General features: G+C 38.1%; 1 protein-coding gene and 1 long non-coding RNA gene across 2 annotated transcripts in view; one reads left to right on the forward strand and one right to left on the reverse strand.

Annotated features, from left to right (window-relative positions):
• Positions 1 to 1,753: 1,753 nt before the first annotated feature.
• LOC140668777 (uncharacterized) overlaps positions 1,754 to 27,835 on the reverse strand; it is a 32,277-nt gene continuing 6,195 nt past the window's right edge. Inside the window, exon 2 of the long non-coding RNA XR_012047246.1 lies at positions 1,754 to 6,685. This is a non-coding gene — a long non-coding RNA (uncharacterized lncRNA). The remainder of the gene's footprint in view (positions 6,686 to 27,835) is intronic.
• LOC140668767 (uncharacterized) lies at positions 5,892 to 27,715 on the forward strand. Its single transcript, XM_072898072.1, has 2 exons — positions 5,892 to 6,714; positions 23,787 to 27,715. Exons 1-2 carry the CDS (start codon positions 5,892 to 5,894, stop codon positions 24,089 to 24,091), a joined length of 1,128 nt encoding a protein of 375 aa, XP_072754173.1. The 3' UTR covers positions 24,092 to 27,715.

Genomic DNA, 27,835 nt, shown 5'->3' on the forward strand with positions numbered 1-27,835 from the left:
GTGATAATTGTTACTTGTGTAGATACAAAAGTGACTAATAACGCACGAATTTCACTTAATGATGACGAATTTACGCCTGGCCTGTATCACATAAATGTGAATTTGAAATTGAATTAATAATAATGCGTTTACAACAAAATTTTTCAGAAAAATTAAAAGTAATTTTAAGTCTTTAGATATTTTCCTTGTATATCTTACACATTGATTATTATAAAAAATTATAATATATTAGGATTAGAGTTTGAAGAAGAAACCAGAAAATATAACAAATAAATAATTGCTTTGACATACAAACTTAGTGCGTGTACTCATATGACGTTTTGAATAAATTACTAAATTATTAATTTTAAAAAATTCTGCAGCAACAAACATGTTAATTTAAACATTTTTCCAGGATTGATTGTTTATGACTAATATCGATTTGCTAATTATATCTCCACTATATAGCCGTATCATAAAGGTACCTACAAAATCGATGCTCATTCAATGTTTATGAACAGGGGAACAGTTATGCATTTGTTACTCAGTTTCTTTTCTCTGAATTCTCTGTATAAGTATAATTCCTTTTTTAATATATTAATTACACGTTAATTAATATACATTATTTAATTTATATCATTTCTTTAATATTTATAATTAATATACAATAATTAATATACAAAGATATATAGTGTAGAAAAAAATCAGTGTTAACGTATATTTATATATTTGGGAGTGCGTAAAATTTCTTTTAATTTTCTTGGAAGGTTTGAATATTAAAATTGTTTTACAAACACTGCACTAGAATGCATTCTCAGGCAAACAAAAGAACTTATAAAGGAGAAGATAGGTTGTTCGCGAAATGGTCGAAGATTTAGGCGAAAACGAAAAGAGAGAGGGAAGAGGATGGAAACAGGAGGCTGAGAAAGGTTTGTATGGCAATGTGTAGGTAAACCTACATTGCAGAACGCACCCCCCAGGAGGGACGGCAGCAACGAGAGTGAACCCCGAGTTTGCAGGGGTTGGACAGAGAAAGCGAGGGTCGATATTGTACTTGACAGATAGTTTCCCATAGCTCCGACAATCCATCATGGCCGGCACGCGGATACGTATTGGTTTTTGTGCAACGCGTCTTAGCTGTGAACCTCGAATTGAATATATTTTTTTCTCTGCCAATCCTCTTGCGTAAAATTTGTTTTCGTGTGCTATGAAAAATTTTAGAAGAAGAGAAAAAAAAGAGGGAGAGAGAGAGAAGAGAAAAGAGACGATCAAAAAATATATGTAATAAATAAATAATGCACTATTGACATACATATGTATACACATACACAAAACACACAAAGATTACTTGATTTAAGGAGACAACAAGGAGAGTGCAAACTTAGTCAATTAATGTGCAATTAGTGTGAAATTATACATTTTGATTTGTTTTACATTATAATATTTCACATTAATCGTAATTGTAAATTTGCAATCTATTATTATAATTTTAACTAAAACTCTTATTTCATTTAGCATCCAATTATTTGAATGATTGAAATTCGAATGTAATTTAGAAATTCAAATCCAGATATCTGACTCTCCAGAATCTTTAAATATCTTTTGCCAATTGCATAAGTACATAAAATATTATTAATTATTGATTATTTATATAATAAAATGATGGCAAAATTATCCGTTGATCTTAAAATCGATAAATTTCAATATATGCGACAATGTTCAATATAATTACATTGTTATTTATATCTGTACGTATAAATTATTTTTCTCTTAATAATTTATTTTTTTTATAATTTAATCTTACGCGTGAATCTTTTTATGTTATATATTCTTAATCAAGCAAATATATGTATAATCTCTGTATTAGCTGTGATGCATTATTAATTCGTTGTGCGTATTCGTTCACAGAACTGTGCGTAAACCGGTTACGGATGCTTCGGAATTTTAACTTGATAATTATAATTGCTTCGGTTCGATCCATTAAATTCGTGATTATCGAACGGATGATGACACAGATTATATGGCTCTCTCCGACGGAAAAGTCCCGTCATGAACAACTTCTATAAACTTACGCGTATGACGATGACGCAAAATAATGTAGCGATAGTATCAGCCATCTATAGAGAGAATCGATATTAGAGTTCTTACTATTCGACTTATTTATTTGTGACGTCATATTATTAATTTGCAATTGCCCGGAGGTCAAACATTTATAGATGACTCGAATCATTCTTCTTGTATATGATTGAAACCTAATTTCAATGATAATAATTGCTTCGACGGAGTCATCGACCCGTTGACACTGAATGGATGATGGTGAGGTACAGATTATAGTAGTGCAGGGAAAGAGAGAGAGAGAGAGAGGAAGAAGGCTTATGAACGGGTGCATAAACCATTCTGCGAATTACCGAGAGAAACCATAACAGATACACGTGTCTTGGCGGCTCCGCTTTGCGACGTATGATTCATGGGGGTCCTGATACGTTTTTTACACCTGCGACAGCTTTATTGGAAATTCTAATGGAGAGGGTCCACCGCGAAGAATGACACAAGACTTCAAGGCAATGCGGATCGACCGAAATAGGCCGGTCAGGTCCTACCTCTTGTCGAGGAGAATCTTACCATCATTAGACATCAACTGCGTTAAATCGACAAACACTTTGGTCCGCTTTGTCAAACAATAAAGTAAAATAAATCATGGCAATTGGATATATAAAAAAAGTTTTTCATACATAAACTATCTAATTAAATATTGTTTTTACATCCTGTCTTCTTTTTCTTTCTAATTTTAATAATAAAATTTTTATAAGATGTAATAAGTTTGCGACAATATAAAATACATTTCGATACTTTTTTTATGAAAATAAAGACCAAGATAAAATTTGTGTGTCTCACAAGTAAATCCCCCAAAGACCCATATAGTGCATATAGTTACGTACTGATCGTTGAATGACGTAATAGCGTTTTCGTCCACCGTTTAGCGGTTTCCTGGATCACGATTTTTCATCAGTTGCGCGAAAGAAGAGGTCTAAAGTGATAGTAGGTGTAGGACAAACAGCGCGGACTCTGAAGTGGCGAATGCCACGGAACGAGTGGGGGGAGGGGGTACGCGGCCGTGTACGTATATACAGATGCGACGACTCAAAGTGGAAAAGATAGCCAGTTTCGTCTGAACGGAGGGGGCAGACGATTAAGTGGGGAGAAGAAGAGGGAAAGGGTAGGACGGCCGGGGGCGGGCGCGCGCCACAATTCAGCGAGAACGGCCGCACTCACCACATCTGGCGAGCAACTGCCACACTATCGACTTCAAAACGTTCTTCTTCATTCCAAATTGCTAATTGTCACAAATTAAATGACATAAGCTCTCTACAAATCAATACGGTAGAAATATAAAGACAAGTGAGAGAAGTGCATTAAAAAATTATTGAATCATCTAGATTTAAATACTTTTTATTATAAGATTTGTTATTCCAATAATCATGATATTGATAGGAAATAAATAGGAAGAATTAAAAAAAAAAAAAAAATAAAGAAATGTAAAATTTATGTAAATTAATCTCGCGCACGCGTAAAAGAGGAAACATAGGAAAAACACATGGTTATAGAATGTGTCAAAGAAATTTAACTTATAACGCCGTAAAGAACTTGTTTAAAGTCTTATCTGCGCGACGAGCAAAGAGAGCTCCGCCTCCTCAGTCGTCCCCTCCGCCCCGTTGCTACCCCGGAGTGCCCCCCGTTTGACCAACTGGCTACTACGTCACACATGCTTCTGGTTAGAGCCGCCAACTCCGAAGGTTCTCCTCTCGGTCGGCTCAGTGAGTTACGAGTTGCGTCCGGGTTCGCCGTACGAACGATAACGGGGGCGTCAATCGAATCGCGATTGGGAGAGGATTCTACCTCGTGCACGCTCTTCCCTCCTTGTCTTTCTCGGCTACAGGCAACAGGTTTGAATTTATGGGACAATAAAGAGTGTGGTGCGTAGTGCGCGTGTCTCTCTCTCTCTCTCTCTCTCTCTCTCTCTCTCTCTCTCTCTTTCTTTCTCTTTCCTTTCCTCCCTTTACGCCTTTCTTTCTAGGCCGCTCTTTCTCTCGCGCAGACATCCTGTCCTTTAGTGAAAAGAGGAGCGAGCGAGCGAGCGAAGACTATCAAACTCTCATAAAACTGTCAGCCGCGACCACCGGGCTGACTTATGTGCGCCCCTTCCTTAGTCGCGGTTGGAGAACACACGCTTCCAGGTTGGATCTGTGCTTGTCGCGCGACGATCACGATTCCATCGGGTACCTCTTAACGAAAGATCAGACGCACGATCTCCGCGATCTCGGAAAGAGACGGTCTACGGAAGTGAATACTCTACTTGCTCGCTCATATGCCCCGACTCGCGATCTCGCGAATTACGATATGCGGCAATTCGCACGTTTAAGACCGGCGTATTGTTCGTCTATCTGCTCAATCAAATAGAGATATACGTATGATCAAACTGAGATAGATTGACGAGGATGAAGTCGACGGCTGTACAACGATAAATTAAATAGATGAATAGTTTTCGGTCGATCGGTAAAGAACAATCGCGCTTTCGTGTGTGCCACCCCTTTTCTTTTTCATCCGTCTTCACCGCGAAAGCTATACAGTAGGGGGCGCGTGCGCGCGTAGCCCCCCTCGCAGAGCGGACGCAAGACTGCTTCTTGGTGACGTCGCGGCTAGAAGGCTACAGAGGAGAACGAGAGAGCGATCGAGATACTTCTCCCCCACCAGCGGTTTTCAGAACTCCCGAATATCTCTCCATTAGCCCCCCTGACGGTGCTATCCCCTCTCCTTGACCCCTCTCTCGCCCTCTTTCTCTCTCTTACGCACACCCCTCTCATCGGTTCCTGTCACGTCGGGTAGCAGCCAGGCAACACCACCACACGACGAGCGCCAGCGGCAGCGGAGACTCGACGGAGACGCAAGGAACGGGGTTGAAGAATCGTACGCCGACGGAAAGACCAATCAAGGTTTGACGAACGGCAGGGATTGGTCGAGGCGCTCCTCTGACACGCAGAGAGCGCGGGCACGTGACAAGCTACCGCACACACCGGTCTTCCGTTGGATCGTGACGAGGGCCTTCAGTACGATAGCAGTCACCCTTCGCGCACGCAACAGGAACGGCGAACGCTCGCGCGATATACTCTTCACCCTCTGCCGTGGTGATATGAGTATACAAGTCTCCGCCGCTACCGCGATATAAAGTCGTCTGTTGAGTGAAACATCTGTGACATTGTCGGAGCATAATTAATTATCACGCGAATTTATAATTTTAATATACGCGCATTATACGCGGTGTTTAATACACTCGTAATTTTATTTAACACTTACAACCTAACGTCATCATCAATGGGACACCTCGATAAGTTGTTTGTTACGCGCTACTGCACGGTGGGCCCACAAGTTCTCTGTAGGTAATCGCGACTGAGGTCGTAAAGAAGCAGAAGACAGTTTTATAGCCCAGGCCCACGTGGCCCTCGTAAACTTGACTCGCAGGTCGGATTCAGGCTCGACCCGCCTGCCGCCGCTCGTCTACCGCTTCTCTCTATTAGCCCTGAACCCCTCGTTCATTATCGAATCGCTCTGGGACGTGTTTCTCCACGTGTAACAAGTCGTGATAGCTGTGAATCGTTCGACGAACAAGGTGTCAGAGAAACCGACTGCGCGTATGTCGCGCGAACCTTCACGTCACGCAGCAGAGTCACCGATGTGATGATATGGATTTCTATATTTAATGACGGTGTACGCGCGTTGTTCAATCGCATCTTGATTAATCGAACGCAACGTCCGTGGTGTTTTCGTTCGTGAATGAATGACGGAACATAGACGTGCAAAAGTATCGGTACAGTGACAGTTGACGATAGGTCGAAGAGCGGTACAAGGTGGAGAGAATGAGTTCCTATCAGTTTGTCAGCTCGCTCGCATCATGCTACGCGGGTCAACAGCCACAGCAGCAGCCGAGACCGACGCCGAATTCGCCTGGAGAACCGATGCAGGCAGCATCGCCGGCCGGTGGCGAATATTACAATCCAAACGCGGCGTCCACCAGCTATCCTGCGCCCTGTTACTCACCGCAACAGCATTATCCTCAGCATCCTTATGCCGCGCCGGCCTCGGGTATGCAGCACACAGCACCGACCGGGATGATAGACTATACTCAATTGCAACCGCAGCCGCGATTGAACGCCACCGCAACGTCGCAGCAGCATGGTATGCACGCTCAGCAAGCGCAACATCATCCTCCGCAACCGCATCATCCTCAGCAACAGTTACACGCGGACCCGACGACACCCCTATTACAGGGTGCATCAGCACCGTCAGCGCCGTCAACGTCCAGTTGTAAATACGCCGATTCGACCTCGTCTACCAGCGTGGCGTCCCCGCAAGATCTCACCACGTCCACTTCGAGAAATAGTCCGACGCCCCTGCAAGTTGCACCCGGCACAAGTAAAGCCGCATCAGGACTAACTTCTCCGCCCGGTAGCTCGTCAAGGTCGTCCGTAGCTGCGTCCGCTGCCTCACCGCCGAGTGGTAGCTCGAGGGGTGTCGGCGAGGGAAATTCGACGCTTACAACGGCATCTTCCGCTTCGTCGCCCGCTTCCTCCACATCTAGCACATCTAGCACGGGTAACAATTCGTCCAACAAGGGCAACCCTTCTGGCAGTAACCCGCCTCAAATATATCCCTGGATGAAAAGGGTTCACATTGGTCAGAGTAAGTCATTTTCACATATATATATATATATATATTTTTTGTATCTTTCAAATTTTACATATCTTTCTAATTTTGTTGTTATTTAAAAAATAGGGACACTTTTATTGACATTTTAAAACATTGTCTTCCGCTTCCTCGTTTTCGAATAAAATAATTTGCTTTTATTTAAAAGTAAAAAGAGCAGAAAATTAATAAAAAGTAAAACCAATTATTTAATATTATAGATAATCCTTACAACTGTTTAGAATAAAATTTTAAACTCTGAATCTTATTTAATTTTAAATTTAAATTTTAGTCTAATATATGGTTTGATATTATTGTTAATATATCAATGCTAACGCAGTATTAATTATTTTGTTCAACATTCGGAATGTCATCTGTCCATTAAAAACGTCAAATATTAAATTACAGTCAACAATAAGATATACGATATAAAACTCTAGCTTTCATATAAATCTATCAAATTTTAATAATAGCTATCTCTTCTCTTACATATATATTATGTTTTGTATATTTAGTGCTACAAACAGGGGAGAGGGGAGGAATATATAATCTTGACATTTAAAATATCACTTAATTTCAAGAGTAAATTCTATTTATTTGTATACACATATATATATATATATATATATATATATATATATATATATATATATGTAGGTATTTATTCTCAATCACAAATAACATGATGACGTTAAGTTGCGTAACGCGTCCTTGTAACGTAGCATTTGTGCAAAAATATTAGGAAAAGATTAGGAAAAAGATACATTGAGTTATATAAATAACTTACACTGTCTCATCGTCGGTATTCAGTTAAAGTTAAATAGTCGTTGCATAAGAAGAGCGAAATAATTAATAAATCACTGCATATACCATTTGACGTAAAAAAATAGATCGCTTAAATAAATAAATTGCTTAGAAATGAAGGATATGCATCATACATGTCTGAAAAATATTGCGTGATAATTATAGAGCATATATTAAATATGCATATATTCAAAGATTAATAGATAAGCTTTCTCAGTACAGACCTTGCTTCTTAACAGAAATTATCTAAAAAAAGATATTAAATTGTAAAAAAAAAGAGAGAGAGAGAGAAAACTATAGAAAGAATTAAAAACACACATCACCTCACCATAAATAATGTTATTATTACTAAAATACTTTTGCATATATAATATAAAATTTCCTCATACATATGTTACTGAAAATAAAGCTATCATTATTGCGAAAGAAACGCAATCAAATACAATTGTGTCAAAATAATTTAACGCGCTTTATGTAACTTTATATACACCTGATTTTAATTGGTGGGAAAAATATAAAAAGATCTTTTGCGTTAATATAGTCGTTAAACAAATACAAAATGATTAAATAACAATGCCCACAATATTGCTGTGCCGTCGTTCTTACGGTTTAGCGAGAAAAATAGGACGAGACAAAGAGTACACGAGACAAAGAAACAAGAACCGAGTCGGTTAATAATTTCCTCGAGCGAGCAAATAGCGCTTACATAAATACAATATCTCCCGAGTGAGTGCTCGATGAGTGCAATGAGTCGAAATGTACGTCGCGTCTATTACCCGGCACCTAATCGCCGTATATATATACGCGGAAACGTCGTGTTCGTCCGCAGTTTCGTTCGAAAAGTAGCGCGGGGGTGCGGTCGGGGTAACGGCTAACGGTAATTCAGCGTCCAAGACCTTAGAGAGATTCACCTGCCCCCGTGGTTCAAAGAAGCATAAAACAGCGAGCGCAGCGCGCGCTGGTCGCGCTCACATTAGTCGCCCTGCGTGATTTACTGCGCGGCCAGTATGATTCAGTCAGCGGGGAATTTGACGAAGAATTAATGGTATTATGATATCGTGTGTAACTCTATGTATGTGCGCCCGGGCCATAAATCAGGCTGCATTGTAAGGCGCGCGGGGGGGCAGGGCAGGGGATGAGGAGGGAAGAGGGTTGCCTTCTCCTTCTAGTCCTCTCTCGGGTTAGGAGCTCGAACGAAGGCCCCGAGACCGTTCCGGCTCGGCCCCCCCTAAACGCGGGATACGCTCGGATCTTTCTTGTACACGGTTTTGGCTTCCTCTTTCTCTCTCTTCCGATCGCTCGCATCGAGATTGTCCGCCCGGTTAATGTAGCATCCTTTTACCTTCATCTTACGCCCCCTCTCGCCCCCTCCCCGCTCACGCGAGATTATTTCGCGCGAGCTTCGTCTCGTGAGAAACGCGTGCGCGCGTGCCGATAAGAGAGGTATGATATTATCAAAACGTCACACGTATAATATGTGGAGAAACTTAAAAAATTAACAACTTTCGATTACGAAGGAGAGTTCTTGCTGTAAAGCCACAAGGCGTGTGTTTCAACGATGATGCAGAAATCTGAGAACGTTGGCGTATTATAATTAATGCGGCGATATCGCCGATGATTAATGGGAGTGTAATGAAAAATAGATTTTATCTTCGTCTCAAGCAGATGAAATATAAATACTGAAAAATTTTCTGTCCGTGGAACATTGAGTAAATAAAACGATAATAATAATAATAATAATCCATAGTGAGTGATGCCATTGTAAATTCTCCTAACGCGAGAGTAATTACTGTGAGCAAAGAGTAGTAATCATAAATCATCTGCAAATGCAATGGTCCTTACAATTAGACACACATTGGGAATAGTTATCAAGCACACTATTGACTTATAAAGTCTATTTGAATTCTATTTTCGAATTTCTCTTTACACGAAAAGGTTGTCTGCCGGTCAAGATTTTGAAAAAGGTTGACATTTCTAATTGTGTATTTGAGTTAAAATAGATTTTCAAAGGCGTATTTTCTTTTGTAGAAGTAATCTTTTTGTAAAATATTCATCTTACAATCAGAAATCTCAAGCCAAATATATCAACGGTGATAGATTTTAAACGATAAATTACGGAAGAGGTGTACGAGAAAATTATTTGAATAATTAAAATTGTGTGTGCCCTTAGATACTAAACTACTTTGAAAAGAAAATAATTGATTTGTCGAGGATAATGTGTGTTCATCGACAGAAGACATTCTGTTTAAACTTTGTCCAACTGTTGCGACGTCTTTGAAACTGGCTACTGTGAAATAAACATTTGAACACTGACACATTTGAACAAATAAACAGTATCAATAGCAAAGGAAACGAATAAGAGAATTTGATTTAAAAATTGCGTACTACAGCACGATCTTATGTACTTTACTTTTCATACTTTAAATTTCTCTATATCGTATTATTCTATGTTACAATGCGTAAATAATCAACCAATCAACTTTGTTATATCTCAATAATACAAATTTTATTGATTATAATAAAAATTTTACTAAATATATTTTCTCTCAATAAAATTTAAGATTTTCCAATATATATGTTTTAATAACATTAGAGAGAATATATTGTATGTGTGTATGCGTGTGCGTGCGTGCGTGCATGCGTGCGTGTGTATGTGTGTGTGTGTGTGTGTGTGTGTGTGTGTGTAACATAAGTTATAGTTTAGTTTTACGATGAATAATTTATGTAGAGCGTTTGCGTGATTACAATAATTTGATTTAAAGGGATTATCATTGTGCAAATAATTATTTTGCTAGTTGATTACTGATTAACATGCAGATAATTCGGACAGAATAAGATTGAAAGAGGGGACACTTCAAGAGGCTAGATGATTAGATAAATGGGGAAGCTGGCCTTACCCTACAGAAACTATAATTAAACACCGATCATTCTCGTCTATAAACGAAACTATAATAATATAAAAGGGCTTACAAAAAAGATGAGGTTTCTTTAAGTCGTATTATAATCGGCAGCAAAAAATATTTATAATTTACAATTTCTGGAATTTTATTTTTTTTCGTAATATTTATTAATATTTTCTTTCTATAACCTCTCTCTTTTATTTGCGGTATCAAATAATATACAAAATTTATCGCGATATATCCTCTATATTTGTTGAATATAAAAAATAGATGTATCTTGTAGTTTCTCTATAGCCTTAATTTTCATCAATGTTTGTCGAAAATTAAGATATATGAAGAGAAAAGTTTTCTCGTTTTGAGATGAGAATATTTAATTATGTCATTATTAATAATTGAAAAAAATATTTATGTGTGTAAATTCGGTAACAGTAAAATTGTTCAACACGCGTGTTTTTTACAACTTATATCGTACTCTGTCTCGGAAATTGTAAAAATAATAATTCGGAATACGTCCTTGCTGTCGGCAAAATCACGCAAGCATATAGGTCATCCTTGATATATAAGTAGTGGAATCTCCGAGTCCGAGATAAGTAGCTATCATCCGACGAGCGGCAAACGCGGATAAACATGCAATTGATGCATGAAATGAACAGTTCTGCGGTTTATTTCCGAAATGCTCGAGACCTGCGAGCGTACGATTGGACGCTGTAGCCTCTGTTTAGATAAGCAGAAGGTCGTTTTCGTCACGGAGTCTATAATTACGGGTCGATCATTCCGCCATAAATAAGGATGCGCGAAGCGCCGCGAGGAAAGGCACGTTTCTGTATCCCGATTGATAGATGGCTACCAACGTGATTCCCAACATACGAATCCCCCACGCCGGAAGGGTAGACAGTGAAACCAGTGGAACTGGATTTCGCTTAATGCCCTTAACACATTTACACGTCATAAATATATGATGGTTGGTGGAACGATCTTCTTGTCAAGGGATACGCGACGTATATACATATACATATGATTTAAATAAACTGTGACATTACGTTTAGCTTTCTCGATTGCCATTTTATTCGACCAATCTGTGACAGTATTTCACACTTGGTGTATCTACCCTATGCTGAATTAACGAAGAAGTGTAAAATGTCTTTTCGTTTACTGCGATCTCGATATACCGGCTTTCGATATAGGGTGCAGATAAAACAAGTACAGAATGTCTTGAGCAAACATATGCATGCACGTATGTACGTACGGTCACGGCGCACTAACAAGGAAAGGGAGATACGAAGACGCGTATCAAAGAACTGGTTTTACTAACCGCATAGCATACTGCACTTTTATGCCGACGAAAATCTTTTTATTATGAAACGCTTAATCAATCCACGCCAGACGTACGACTGTTCCAAGATATTAGGGTTAGCAAAATACAGAAAATTTTTCGTCATCGTCCAAAAATAATTTTATCGTCATGTTTCTTAAAAAAAAAAAAAAAAAAAAAAAAAAAAAAAAAATCCACATGCTCAGCGTATCCTTCTTCGCGTTTCGAAATATTATTATTTCGTAAATATTTATCGTTAATATTTTAATAAATTAAAATATTTAATAATATAAACAATTTATTAAATAAAAATATTTTAATAAACTCCACACATCAAGCTCGTGACCAATAAGAAATAAATATCATGATTACATATAAATATGTAATTTTAAATATCTCTCCCCTTAAATCGCAGCAAAACATTTAGCCTGGATAAGAAGCTGAAGGCTTAACATTCTCTATTTCTGCTCGCGATTTCCAATTGTTGTTATTGCACACAGAAATCGCTTGAAACGAAGTGCATCGCGCAAAGAGAGATTATCACCGTACTACAGTTTGCGTATAACCGCGGGAAGAGCGTGAATCACTTATTAGGACATAAATTTTCATTGCAAGCGCCTAGTGTAAACGGGATGAGCCGATGGGGTAATGGATGTGTGCCGCGGGGGGAAGGGGGCGAAGTGGGCCGCCTGTTGCTGCGTGGCCCGGTCGCCACGGGGATCCTTGATCCTTATGCTCCTGCAGTCCTGCCCTTTCGGCCGACAAACCCTCCCCGAGGAAGATTCCCTCTTCTGAAAATTTACGAGCCAACGCTGAATGGCGTAGTAAGGGCGACGTCGCGGCGTACACACATTTCGTGGTTTTGTCACGACACGTGAACCGAAAAACCCGCCTCGCAAAGGAAATAATCGTGTGTATTTTGTTTCCCTTCGTCGTATTTCACCAAGGATCTCCTCTCTCAGATTTGCCGTGGATTCGCGCCACTGATTACGCCGCACTGATTACGCGTGCTTCAAAAGAATATTTATATCGATATGAAGGATTTTAAAGTTTCCGATTTTTTTTAACCGGTTTTGAGAAATGAATACAATTTTTCTTATCTTGTATCTTATATTTCTGTTTGATATTAAATTTTATACCGGTAGGATGACTATATTAAAATACATGAGTGGCCACACATGTGCTATCTAGGATTCCACGTGCGTTTCCCACGTGCGTTATTAATATCACGCGATAACATTTCAGTACACACATACACATGCATACTCTTTAAGAGTTTCGCTAATGATTATTAACAACATACGTTTCACGGCAGGCAATCGTTGCGAGCCGCGGTAATGCAAGAATCGTGCGAGGAGCGTCATCGTCCGTCGCGACAACTCGATTTAGAAGATACACAAGTTGCATACAACGTGCAATAGAGCTCGGCCGTGCCAGCGATAAATAAATCACGCGAGATCAACGGTTCTGTGCACTTACATCATCCTTTTAAAATGTACAGCCTAATGTGATGTAATCAAATTCTCGACCGTTTTGCTCAGGCCGCCGCGAAACAAACTCTGTCATGAAATAAATCCCGCGCAACTTCCATGTAGATATTTGTCATTCGTTGTGCGATTAGTCAGAATACTTATTTATTCTCACATATATATATATATGTGTATATTGTAATAAATTACTAAATATTCAAATAATTTTATTTGAATTAATCTCCAATTTCTTTTTTCAATAAATTAATAATCAATTTTACGGAAAAGAGGAATTTTTATATAATTTTCATCTTTCATACGATTATTTTATTTTACGTAATTGTGTTTCTAGTGATAATATCTTCAAAATACCTACAAATTTAATTTTTAGAACTTTATTTTTTTTAGCTTTGCAATTAAATAAAAATTAAGATTAGATAAATATAATTAATGGTAATAAAATATCATTAAATACAATCTGATATATTACTGGAAGGGTGCTAACATAATTCACAAAGTAATTTAATGACGTGTCGATGTTAATTTTGATATTAATATCTTGATATAAACTTATAATGAGAACAACTCTTTTAAAATTGGATGCAATTTATTGTGCTCATACTATTCTGTTAGATCTAAACAGCACTGTTGAGATTTATTTTTTTAAAAACAGACACAGACATCCACGCCTCAATTACCTAATTATTCCGATGCTTCAATCCGTGAAAGTACAAGCGTGCATTTTGTCATGGCAAGTGCCTCGCACGGAATCACGCTCGGCATACAACTTCTTTTTTTGTCTCTACTGCAACTATTTCGGTCCTGCTCATCGAAAGTAACATGGGGGAAAGAAGCCTTCTAGAGAAATCCACCATATAAGAAATATACGAAAAGATACAACTTTTTGAAATATATTCCTCTAATTTATATATTATTATTTAAATTGTCGAGTAATTGTTATAATAATTATTTTAATAATATTTGAGATGGATTGAGATAATCCTGTGTAAATTTATAGTACACTGCTACTTTCTTGAACACATTCTCTCCCTGTTACAAATTTCAAGTAAAGTGACTATTATGGAGAAATGGGATCATTACATGCTCGCGATCTCTTTTCACTGTTGTGCTGTAAGAGAATCAAGGGCGAAGATAGATTTCAGACGGGAACAGCTTCATTCCGCGGCTGATGCGCCGGGTGAAACGTGTTTGGGTGGCGTAGAGGCGGTCCTACGTACACTCCAGCGACTCGAGACCATAAATAAATGCTTGCACGAGGCTTATGTACTAGCGCGAGGCGTTCTAAGAGCTTGCGGCATCGCTCGTGTGGGGTAAACCAGGAGGAACGCCATGGACGATCAAAACGGACAGCCTCCTAAGAGGAGCAACCTAACCCTGGGACATAGGTACTGCATGATTCATAGAGGACGTGGAGTCCGGAAAAGGGACACACACGCGCGCTTTCCATGAGATTTATCCGCTCGATAGGACGAATGCCACGCGCGAAACAAGGAACAAATGGCGTTCGTCGCAGCTGTCGATGGTCGAGAATTGGATTTCAAATATTATTTTCATGAACAAATTTTACTCTCGCATGCTCGCGTACACACTTTGATTTTCGATAAACGATAAAGACTTATATATAAGTTATATTGTTGAAACATTTAATCGATATCTGATCACTTGTAAGAAACAAAAGGTGAGATAAAATCATTGATAAAAATATATAAAAATGTGCAAGTATGTCATAAAAAATTATATACATTTGCGTTTTATTCTTTAGTTCGCTCGATGGGAATAAATCAATTCGCATAGGTGACACGCAACGAAACGTACACACACACACACACACACACACACACACATACACACATACACACATACATACGCACGTATACACGCGCGCCCGTGTGTTTTTGTTCGACCTTAGGCAGCTCGCATCACCGCGACGCACTGTACCCAGACACACGTAGAGAGTCGCAGCTGACTGTATTGTTCCCGCTGAAGGTAAGTCATTAATTTTCCCGCAGCAGGAACGTTCCACACGAACCAATACACGCATGCCTGCGTATACACGCCTGTATATACGTGCGTTTGTATGCGTCCGTACGAACATTTATGGAACGTTGATGCCTACTTCGCGCGGCAATAGCGGTACATTCCTGCGCATGATTATTGTCAATTAACAGTTCAAGAGTCTCTAAACGCGAGCTATTGTTCGACTCTCAGTGGGTCATCAAAGTTCGAGTTTAATTTCTTAATCCTTCATTGCTCTCTATACAAGATTAACAGAACCGATAATCTCTCTTAATTATTGCTAATCAAAGTTTACATCTCGAGATTCGCTTCCAATGTTTTCTCAAGGATTTCGATACCATTATAAAAATATAATAAAAAAAATAAATAAAATATATATATATATATATTGTAAGAAATTGTTCAAAATCGGAGATAAGAAAACCGTCATCGAAATGATATGCGTGTATCCTCGAGAGAAGATAATGCATTCGGAAGGTTGTCGGTAGGTTTGAGTCGCGTGTGTCGGACGCGGCGGTCGGGACCGTCGCCTGATGGATGGAGACGCGTAGCCTCCTATCCCCCCATTCTCTTCCTCAATCCGAGGACCCGGGTCCACCATCCCTCCTCCACATATATACACGCGCGAGCGCGCGATCACGTCTTGCGGCTCTCTTTCATTCGGCTGTATAAAGTAACCCCTCGGGACCGACAGTTTCTTGCGCTTACAAACGCGACGCTATACATGCGCGCGGATTCCGCAATCCACGGGGCGAGAGAATGGATAATATGTTATTCTCGGCTCTCTCTCTCTCTCTCTCTCTATCAATTCTCTCCCGCCTCCCCCTTTCTCCTCTCCTCCCCCGCGAGGAGATGACCCAATGAAAGAAGAGAATATCTAATTTTAGCCGGATACCGAGGCACGGATATTTATCGGGAAACGATAGCATATATATTTTCCATGATTGAAAAAGATTTTCATATATGCAATTTTAACTTTCCGCGACATCGCGCAACGGGATACCTGGATGCTATTTCGCATTTCGCTGGACATTCCGGGGGTTCAAGGTCATCAAGATTTCGAGGCACGTACCTCAATATTCTCATGGTTCATGCGCCATGTATAAAAGAGACGAAAGAAAGACTGTACTGGCTTTTGTATGCTGTCAACGAGTACAAAGTGCAAAATGAAGGAAAGGTGGACGGGAGAGGAAAGGGGGAGGGGGAAGGGGGAGGAGGTGGGGCAGGAGGGGATGGTAGACGTGGGGACGACGAGGCGTTAATTGAATTTGAGTCCGCGCGGATTATTGTGAAGCGTTTAAAGCGGCCAGAAACAAACCTATTTGCGTCAGAGAGCTTTCTCGTGGAAGATAACAAATGATCCGCGGAACGTCCGCCGCGCAAACTTCGGCATAAAAGCTTCAGCAAGGCTGCCACTCTCTTTCTCCCCCTTTTCTGCATCCCCTTTACTCCTCCATTTTCGCACCCTTCGTTCTTTCGTCACCTCGTTTCCAGCGCAGCTCTTCCAACTGAATCCAAGCCCTTGAAAACCACTTGCTATCCCATTCGGATTGAAAAGCAATAGTTTTTAAATCTATTTATAACTGTCCGATTCACATACACATACACACACACACACACATACACACACATACACACACACATAATACACTTCACATACACGGATGCGTCTCTGTCTCTGTCTCTGAAGATGCCGGGTGACCCAATTCGAATATCGCATCTCTCCGTAAATGAATTTTCATGCCGCAGAAAAATTCCTGCCAGTTTCCGTCACGACTATTCGAAACGAAATATATGTCCGTCTCGACCTACTTTAATCGGGCCTCCCTATTAATTTTGGGCAAGGCGTTTACAAAATATCACACAAATGTAAAAATAACAAACGCGTGACATTCTCATTAGCGTGTAGAAGGATATCCTCCCACGTGCCACGATTAAGCGTATCCATCGCCAATAAAAGGATTTCCATGCTCCACGCGAGTGGGGCAGAAATTAATAGATCCTTTTGAAAGCGACTAGGCCCCCGTGTTCTCCCGCGGAGATTTATAACCGGTAACTTTCCGCGGTGTGGTCCGAGCGTGTCAGCTGTATAGCCGATCGAAATAGATCCCGCGGTCTGAGAACTCGAGCAGACAGGTCTCGAACGTTTCGGTAACAGGTGGATCGTGGACACTCGAAAGCCCCCTCGATCAACCGCGACGTCGGGCTCTCCTTCCTTCGTCGTGGAAACGCGCGACCGACCGTTGATTTCCGTCCAGAGAAGGCCGATCTTCGGCTAGCGATTGGTCCCACAGCTGCGCAAGTACGGATAGCTCACAAATCCGAACCGCCGCGCCGGAGGCTGACTGACGGAACGCGCGCGTTGTAGATAAATTTAAATTGTGCGTGGATTACGCGTTTGCTATACATCGTCGGACCCGACGTGATGTTTCGAGGAAAATTCACGAGCGCCACTATGGCTATTCACGCTGGCAACAGGCCAGACGAGAAATGTGTGCGTATGTATGTATCGGATAATCTTCTATCGTTGATGTGAATCTTATATACTCTGTAATCTTTATATCGTATACAAATAAGCACGCACGAAACTGCGTGTTTTCTAGGAAAGACGAGAATTTCGCTAGAAATTATTATTAGAATAATAGTCTTGATATTTAACGTTAATTAATTCAAATAAGCCTAAGCATCTAAATGCTACAGCTTTTCGAGAAGGAATTAAATTTGTCTCACGGTTATATAATTTCTATGCGTTTCGATTAATTTACGTAGTTCTTATATGAGATAAAAAATTACACATAACAGTTTGCTAAAATAAAAGAAATAATAAACTCTTTGCAAAGAGTGAGTTTTAAAATAAAATTGAAATAAAAGTCGATGTGAAATCAACTTGCAAATGTCACAAACACATTCGTGTGAAACTAGAATTATATGTATAAAGTTTTCAAATATACTCCATGCAATATTCGCGCAGAATGAAACGGTGGATTAAAGAAAACACAGCCTACAAGCCTGTCATTAGTAACGTAGAACTCGGACAGAGTAGAAAACGAAGACGCGAGATGCAGCAATTATACGATATATCACTAGCTGAATATCTTAGGTTGGAACAACGACAACTTTTAAAAGACACTATCTTGTAGGGTCGAACACGAGATCTTGAAGTCGTAGACCACCTAAGCTATAGAGATGCAATCGTAATTGCATAATAGCGATGGTGAACTGCTCGGGTTATTTATGAACCTTTCCTTTTCTTTCTTGGTGCCGATGTAGACGATGTTGGATATTGTAACGGACTAAACATCGTATTTCATAACATGATTTTACATTGTAAATCGAATTGTCTCTTTTCCATTATATAATTAATTACTTCTCTCTACAAAGACGTCTATAATTCCCTCCCTAAAAAAGTTTTGACAAAATTGTCCATCTCTTTTCACAGATACTGTTTTATAGGAATATTATTCGCAAACATATGAATCTTTTGATTACGTCAAAGCCTATGATTTTAAAGAGATTGTAATATGTTAAAATCGTGCGAGATAATTTTTTTTAAGAGCTTTTTTTGGACTGCTATTGGAAGCTCTTTGTAGAAAGAGGTAAAAATGAAGGTATAGTAAGATCGGACTTTTTAATCACGAGAATTCATTGAGACCGTGAAAAAAATTGATTTCCGCTGTTCATTACGTCGCGAAACTTACAAATCTTTATTGGCTTCTTTGGAATTGTTGAATTGATCGCGTAGATGGAAAGAATTGATACGGTAGTACTCTTGAGCTCATATCAGATAACCACTCGATATGTACGGGGGGATTAGGGAGGATAGTAAGAGTTCTATATATATATACTTTTGTAGAACTTGCTCCCGACATACTAAGCTTATGCATCTCTATACATTGACACGTCCGCATGTAGCACACACACTGGTGGAATGCAATATATTACGGTTGCGATCACGAGATTATGTTAATTTTCTTTTTTCAACACCTAATCTATTGCGAATAATAATACTATGAAGAATATTTCCGATCTTACCATTGATATTAAACACCTACGCATCACTTTATAGCACGAATAAATGATAAAAAGTAGCGGTTATTTTTCTGTTTAAACATATATGACATAATAATTCTTAAATGTTTTATTAAATGTGTTGCATGAAACAATATTATTTACGTTATTATAAACTACACGGAACTGCTTTTGCACGCAATATACGTATAAAAAAATTATATCGACTAATACTTACTTTTAAAAGTGTAATTCTCTCTTCTTTATACGTACATGTATATTTTACGTTTGAGTTTTTTAATAATAATAAAATATTAAATGTATATGTGGTAACTTGAAATAAAATTCATTAAAAAGAAATTTGCTTTTTAATTTATAATATTGATAGTTATAATATAGATAGCTTATAATATAGATAGTTCTTTTAAATGTATAGCTTAACATACGTGCAATTCTCTAAACATATAAATATATTTTCAAGAATATTTTGCAGCCAGTAAAAAATTTCTTTTGTGTTTGCCATTCTTCCACCGATGTAAAGAGTTTCTTTTAGATTTGAAAAATGTAAAACATGCACCTCGTACGTAATAAATAAAACTTACACATTTGATTGAAAAGGTCACATAACAAAAAGGTGTATTAAAAACTGAGAAGGTCAAAATCAGACACATACCGTGTACCCGCCATGAAGTCGCACGGTATTATCCCAGTCACGTGTTACTCAGACTTAACCAGCCGATCTGTCAGTCAGGCAGACGGGGACAGTCGTCAACGTCAGCCTGGCAGTCGGTGACATGTTTCGTACAGGGTTCGGTGCAAATACATGCGCGCTCAGCGTTCTATTAAGAGCGAGGCACGAAAAGGCTAGACGACACGAGGTGACATCGAGATGGGTGACACGACATGGCCTTGCGCTTAGCCTGCCTCAGTCTTACAACGACGACGACTATGCGCACCCCGGGCCTCTTCGCTCGCACGTCTCTTATTGCGCGATAGACGCCGTTTTTATTTCAATTTTTATCCGCTCTCTAAAGCGTCATCTCGTCGGAAGACTTGAGGATTTTGTATATTTTGCATATATTTTATTCTAATATAGCGACTTTTAATATTATTTGAATGAAGATGTTAAATAATTATTAGAAAATATTCATGGAGAAATAATCTATAGTACGAGGAATGTGCGAAAAATTTTTTTTTTATATGTTCTCTTAATTTATCATATAATTCTGAACATAATTCTAAAATGCTTTAATAATTCCCTTTCAATGATTTTCCCTATAATTATTCATATGCATAATGAAATTAAAATAGATAATATAATATTATTCAGCATGCAATATCTTGATTAATCGACTAACGAGGCAATTGAGAGTCGATAACGAGGTAATCTTGCGGGATTTCGAAATAAATAAGTAATATCGGATTCATATAATTAATAACTTACTTTCATCTGAGTAATATATTTACGATGTTAAAATATTTTTATTATTTTTTCGGAAGAGTAAGTAAAAAGCTGGCAGAAAGGAGAAAATATAAAGAGGAGAATCTTCCGCATCCTTATGAAAGGGAATGCACGAAGTGCTCTCATTGCATCCGCTTAAGATTCAATGTGATTACAAAATTTATTACCAAGCGATATATAACGCAAGTCATGCGTATGATTACGGAAATTCACGTTACAATAACATATTGGCTCTTACTCCCCTCGATGCTTTAGAATTTATAGTGCGAGAATAGCTACTGAGATCGCGCCAGATAGAATCTAAATGCTAATTAAACAGGTGTGCCTGACACGCGTGAAATTTAATCGGGTCAGCGATTACCGCGGTACTTTAATGCATTAAAAGGCATAACCATTAAAAGAAAAACAATAAATCACGAGCGCCTCGAAGATAAAATAATATTCAGCGATTTAACCTACACACAATCGCGTCGCTCTGAGATTACTGTGTGCGTGTTTCTGCAGGACTGATAAAAACCTCCAACCTGTTATAGACATCTCGACCGAGGCATTGCGGAGTGTATCGATATCTCTCTTATAGTATTAGTTGAAAGAATTAACATGATGCGTCTAAGGAGCATATTTTAATCGCGTATGAACATCTTCGAGAACTTTCTCACCGAGTCTTCACCGAGTACATTCCTCTGCATAACAACACGTATGCCATATCGACGAGATACGAATAGCAATTTATTATTGGACAAGACGCGAGGATATGTGTTTTAAAGAAACATTTATTTCTAATATTTTTCAACTATAATAACTTTGTATGATAAAAAAAGGAATGTAAACGATTATTCAATTATATCAACAAAAAGAGTAACTAGAGATAATAATGAAAAATAAAAAAATGTTTGAAGTATATGATATAATAATAAATTAAAATTAAAATAAAAAATTATTACAAGCTCATTGTTATCATTGTTACACAGAAAAAAAATAAGTGTCAAATCAAAACTTGTATACTCATATGAACGCGTTCATTCTTTCATATATACGTAACAATATATAATCTTCTTGGAAGAATTTAAAAATCTTAAATTTTAACAATATTATAATCTTATTTCAATAATAAAATGATTATTTTAACTCTAAGAAAATTATAATCTTCGATTTGTGTGTGAACATGTGTTACTTTTTATCCAACATTTTTTCCTCTCCATTCAAGAAAATTATTCTTAAACAACAAGAATATATTTTTCTTGGTTGAACTATATAAAATGTCTTGATCCAAGCAAATTTTCTTTGTTTAACGAAATATAATCTCATTTCAAGATTTACATTTTGAAACTAAGGATATTGTGAAAATAAGAATATTCTTTTTTTCTGTGTAAGATACTTTTAGTTATAGAATAAAATAATAACGAGTGGTCGAAAAGGGAATTCCGTTTGTCGGTTACAAAACGGGTAGGTGCACCGGATAAACGATATGCAGACCGAACGAGTCCGCGTGTCCAGACAAGCAGAACACTATTTATTAAAAAGTCAGTCCGTACGACCCGACGACGTGTTATATCGGGAGGAAAGCGATAACACCGGACGAAGGGTCCTGTCATTAAGCCCGGTAGGAGCTTCGCTGTTCAACCGTTGGTTGGTTACCATCCTCTGCGAAAGCGCTTTTCACTCTCGTGGAAGTGCTCAGCCAAAGTTGCTCAAAATCATGGAACGGATCTTTAAACGTGCCGTTATGGATGTTACGCTTGGATGTTACCGGCTATAATCGCAGACATCAAAAACTTTTCGAGAAGCAGTGGTGGGAAATATGTATATTATTTATTCTCCCATACGACAGCAAACTTATGTAGTAGTTGTATATTTTAGCGTTTGTTTTTTTTACGCGTATACGTGGAAGTATAAATCAACGAAAGTCCATTTAAACAGCGCAATTTGTTGCGCGATTATTGTCGTTTGCGCACTTCCTACTTGACTGCATCTTTATCTGTACGACTCATCGACTTCTCTCCCTCGTCCCGCGCTATTAATAGCCATCTATTATAGCTACAAATGAACCGGCTCTTTAATATCCGCAATAACCCGTGCTTACAATGAACCTGAAAACGAACGAATACATGGCACCTCTGCACGCGTAGCACCTGCTGAAGTATTGAACCGAAACCTCTATGTTGATACTTCTGGCAAGGGGAGAGGGAAAAGTAGAAATTATTAGCATATCGATTACATCAAAATAATGAGCTATAAAATTCCACGAATATTTTAGCGAGTCGGACAATGATAAAGGATTATCTTTTTCATCAAATTCGAGCATAAAACGTTTTATTTTCAATACATTGTGTGTGTGTGTGTGTGTGTACAAATCGTATATATCTATCATCTTCCTAATCTCATATGATGGCAAATGTGATATTATGTGTTTTTTTTACGCGACAAATTGCTAATTTTCATCCCAGACTTGAATAAAGAATAGATTATCTAGAGGTGCATTATATCAAATCGCATTTGATTTACGCGACATTTTATGTCACACTGCGAATGAATCGAGGCTGAACCGAGGGTCATTTCTAACGTTGTTCGGCAGTCGCGTTGGCAGTTTTTGCGAAGGAAATACGCGTGTAATAGAGGCGGAGTATCGTAATAATAGCGTTGCAAAATTATTTATGGCCGAGGCGTGCAAAGCAAATAGGTAAAACAGCTGCCAAGTGACCAGTTCGCGATCCAGCGGCACTGGCGAAGGCATTAACCACGAGACTCGTTGAAATAATTAACGAGGTCGTCACGCGTTGCACGCTTGGGCCCCTAGTAATATGCATCGTCTCTAGGCTTTTTATTCAACCTTCGCACTTTTCCACTCGACGCTTGTGATCAAATCTTTCTTTGAAAAATACAACGACATATTTCAAACATTTTACTTTACATGTGTAAATTAATTTTGTATGAATGCTAATTCGAACGCGCCTCGAGACGTGCGAGAATAATAAATGTAACTCTCTGTGTCGCCAATTTGGACTTGTCACAAATCTCTTCTACAAAGTTTACGCTTGCCTCTTCTCGGGAAATAACGGAAACGTTTTGTTTTTCAGGTACGGTAAACGCGAACGGCGAGACGAAGCGGCAAAGGACCTCGTACACCAGGTACCAGACCCTGGAGCTGGAGAAAGAGTTTCACTTCAATCGCTATCTGACGAGGCGGCGTCGCATCGAGATCGCGCATGCTCTCTGCCTCACGGAACGTCAGATTAAAATCTGGTTCCAGAATCGGCGTATGAAGTGGAAGAAGGAACACAAGATGGCGAGTATGAACATCGTGCCGTACCACATGTCGCCGTACGGGCACCCTTACCAGTTCGCGCCCCACCCCGGCCAGTTCGCTCACTTGGCCACATAGGACGAGTTCTCGCCCGCCGAGCTCGGAGCACACGCTGTCCGGTTTCCCGGGATGTACGGCGAGCAGAACTTCTAAAGGCTTTTTCCGCCTTCTTGGACCCCGCGTCAAGCCTGTCAACGGGGACCTGATAAAATCCCCGGCGGGGTCGAGGAGACCTTCACTTCCAGTAGGACACGTGGTCCGATTCCGCAAAGCGCCGTTGGTCCGAATAGATGGATTGTAGCGCAAGAATGCGAGAGGAAACCTGATCCTCCCTCTCTCCGTATATGTTAATAAACGTACTTAAATTATTTCGCGATTAATATTGTCGGTTCACGCGCTGAGCTCAGCCTGCGATATGTATAAGAAGGGAAAAAAAAAATTAGACTCGAGAAAGAAGAAACTTTTTTTTTTCTCAGGCTGACGAGAAACAATCCATTATCGCTCACCTTCGGCCTATGCGGACACGCAAGTACTGTACGACTATTTGAAGTTGAAGGGAAGCCAAAATTTTCTGCATACGTAGCGCCGTGCACCCGAGTTAATAGACTGGACGCGCTCCGAGGGGCTCTCTCTTCACGCACACGAGATTATAAAATATTCATACTAACGCGGATGAGAGACCGTCTCAGCGGGTGAGATAAGACCGAATCCTCTAGTTTAAGATGTAGAAATTAGCGATCTAAATAATTAATTAATCAAATAACGAATTAATTAATTATCTTGTCTGGCTGCGCACTGTTTCACCTCTTTATTAAGATTAATAATTACTGATTAAACATATTTATTTTTTTTTGCTTTTACGTATTATTTTCTCTTGTATTTAATTCCTTTCAATCTTTTCTGGAAAAATGCCTCACAAAAGACTCGAAACAGCCTCAAGGAAAACATATTAGCAAATTCGATCGGATGTACATAAAATAATATCGTACACAAATTTGCAACGGCATAAATAATTCAAAAAGTAAAATAATAGTACCAAGAGCTATTATTATTATTATTATTGTTGTTCAATACGAATAATGAAATTACTTGTACCATTATAATTATCTTAATCTTGTAATTATTTATGCTTATTATAAATTTGTATATATATATATATATATATATATATATATATATGATAACATTGAATGTGTATCAACGTGTACTAATTCAATCAAATTTGCTAATAGTTTACGCTAAAGTCTCTATGTAATAGTTTGTAAGAGATGTCTCTGTTAATATTTAAATTATTCTTCGCCATTCTTGAAGCAAAAAGTAAACTTTAGAAATCTATGATAGAGTATAAATTATGCTGGCTTTATGAAATATTCTAAAATGATGAATAATATGTTTTAAGAGGTGTGTATTAAGCCTGCAAAATAATAAGACATTTAAAATTTACATGCGATTAAAATAATACATTATTATTGTGTTCAAATAACTACTGAATCAACAAATAGAAATTTTTAGATCTGTATTTCTCTAATATTTTTTATATCAAGTGTTTAGATACACATTCTTTCCCACATCTTATTAATTTACGTAATTATTATTACGTTAATAATGTTAAAAATAAAAAGAAAGATAACCAGAGTGTTTTAAATCATGCAAATTTTTGGAATTGAGTTTCACGCATAATATTTATTTCCTTTTATAATATTATTTTATTAATGAAACGGTGGGCAGCTATGACCCAACATCTCTCTTTGTACATAATTTGCAGTATAATCTAACCAATGTCTCCCTGGAGCAGCCACGTTGTTCCTATATTGTCGATATGTAGGAAAAAAATCTCGCGTAGAATCTAATATTCATTTTTATTCCACCGTATTGAGCATTTCATCCCGATTGATGACAACAAATCAACTACTATTGTTTCTAACGCGTCAACTATAGATATATTATGACTTTAATTCGTATAGAAACATAATTAGTTTCTATAATCTACCAATTGAAAAATCCGAACTATTAAATAAAAAAAAAAGAAAGAGATATTTCGCGCATGGGGTCAAACGGGATAAATGATCCCGGATGTATTGCGAATGTATCTGACTTTCGATGGTGCAATGTATGCGCATGTAGCGCTAAATATCTAACGCAAATTGTGCATGCACGTGCCGCCTGATTACGCGTATTTATCGGTACAGGTGCGTGATCGGATGTATGACGGAAGAAATGTATTATTCTACACATGGATCGTTGACGAGCATCCGATAAGAAAGATTGAATATTGATTAATAATTAATCCGGGGAAGTGAGCGCAAGTGTGTAAACTAATTAGCTAGTTCTCGAGTAATTGATTATCTTGTGATACGAAAAAAAAAAACGTTGAAAACAGTCGCTCTATAATGCTTATTGAATTGTCATAAATGCGTTTACGCGATGCAAATTCGGAAGAATACAGGGAATTTAGTATGTCGAGATTCTAAGCGATACAAGCGAGAGAAAGAAAGAGAGAGAGCGAGAGAGAGAGAGAGAGAGAGAGAGAGAAAGAAAGAGAGAGAGAGAAAGTGTGTGTGAGTGAGAGAGAGAAAGAGAGAGAGAAGAAACAAATAAAGAAGAGACCTTCTAATTAGGCTAAGTATTTGAATTGTACATAATTATTGAATATATAACAACACACACGATATCGAATGACGTTATATTATTGTACGAGACGTTAACGAAAGAAAAAAAAAGTTTTTCTTTTATTTGTCATAAATTATCAAGTGCCGAGTTGAATTAACCGAGACAAAAGACTCTACTTATTATCAATCAATAATTTACGTAAAATTAATTGAAATAAACGGCACGATATTTAAAAATTTGTATTTAATTCTCTGTGACTTTACGACGAACTCGTCTTATCTATAGAATGTAAACAAGAGAGTGTTTATTTTCTACGAAAAAAAAAAATGCTGCCAGGTGCAACATATTTTTTTTTTCGTTATCGCCTGGTACACTATATGAATATTTAAATAAAGCATAGTGAGGATTATTATTATTATTATTATCATTATTATTATTATTGAAATTCTTGATATTATCTTTATTATTGTATTGAGAGTGAATCTGTTGCTAATGACTTAGTATACAGTGTTAATATTGTATTTTATTTGTTTCGTTATTATTATTATTTTTTTTGTTGTTTACGCCACGTGTCGTACAACACGTTCCGTACCTATGAATGATGTGCACAAATAATGCAAGATTTGCATCACTTTTTTACACGAGATCCATCGCGGGATACGTAGTCGTGCTATCTCGATGCCTATCGAAACTCGGCTCACGGAGTCGTTCGATGGTGTAAGATACGAAACGGAAAACTACAAATATTTACTATTTATTCGTCAGGTGCAAAGAATGCGTTCTATCCAAGTTAAATTAAGCTCAAGTATTACGTTCGCGTAGCGTCACTCAAATGTTATTTCATTCCATGTAATATACGTAATAGTCTAACTAAAAAAAATACTTACTTATTACATCTACGTAACCTAGAGCACCGTACGTGTAAGGTCGTCTAATTATATAATTTAAATTGTAATTATTAAATGGTATGACGTACAGAAAAACCCTCGATGTTTATTTCTTTCTGGAACCTATGAAGAACTAGGGGTGTTCGTCGATTTCTGAGTGTAATATTGACATGCTCTTGATGTGTATGACGCGTAAATAAAATCTTTTTCATTAAATAAAAAAAAAACAAATCATCTTAATTATATTAATACAATATATAAGTAACACAAAGAGAATTGAATCGGCGCATGAAGCAATGTTTATTACGACGCGCGATAATTATTA

The sequence above is a fragment of the Anoplolepis gracilipes genome, chromosome 8 (genome assembly GCF_047496725.1).
Source record: "Anoplolepis gracilipes chromosome 8, ASM4749672v1, whole genome shotgun sequence".
Classification (NCBI taxonomy): Eukaryota; Metazoa; Arthropoda; class Insecta; order Hymenoptera; family Formicidae; genus Anoplolepis; species Anoplolepis gracilipes.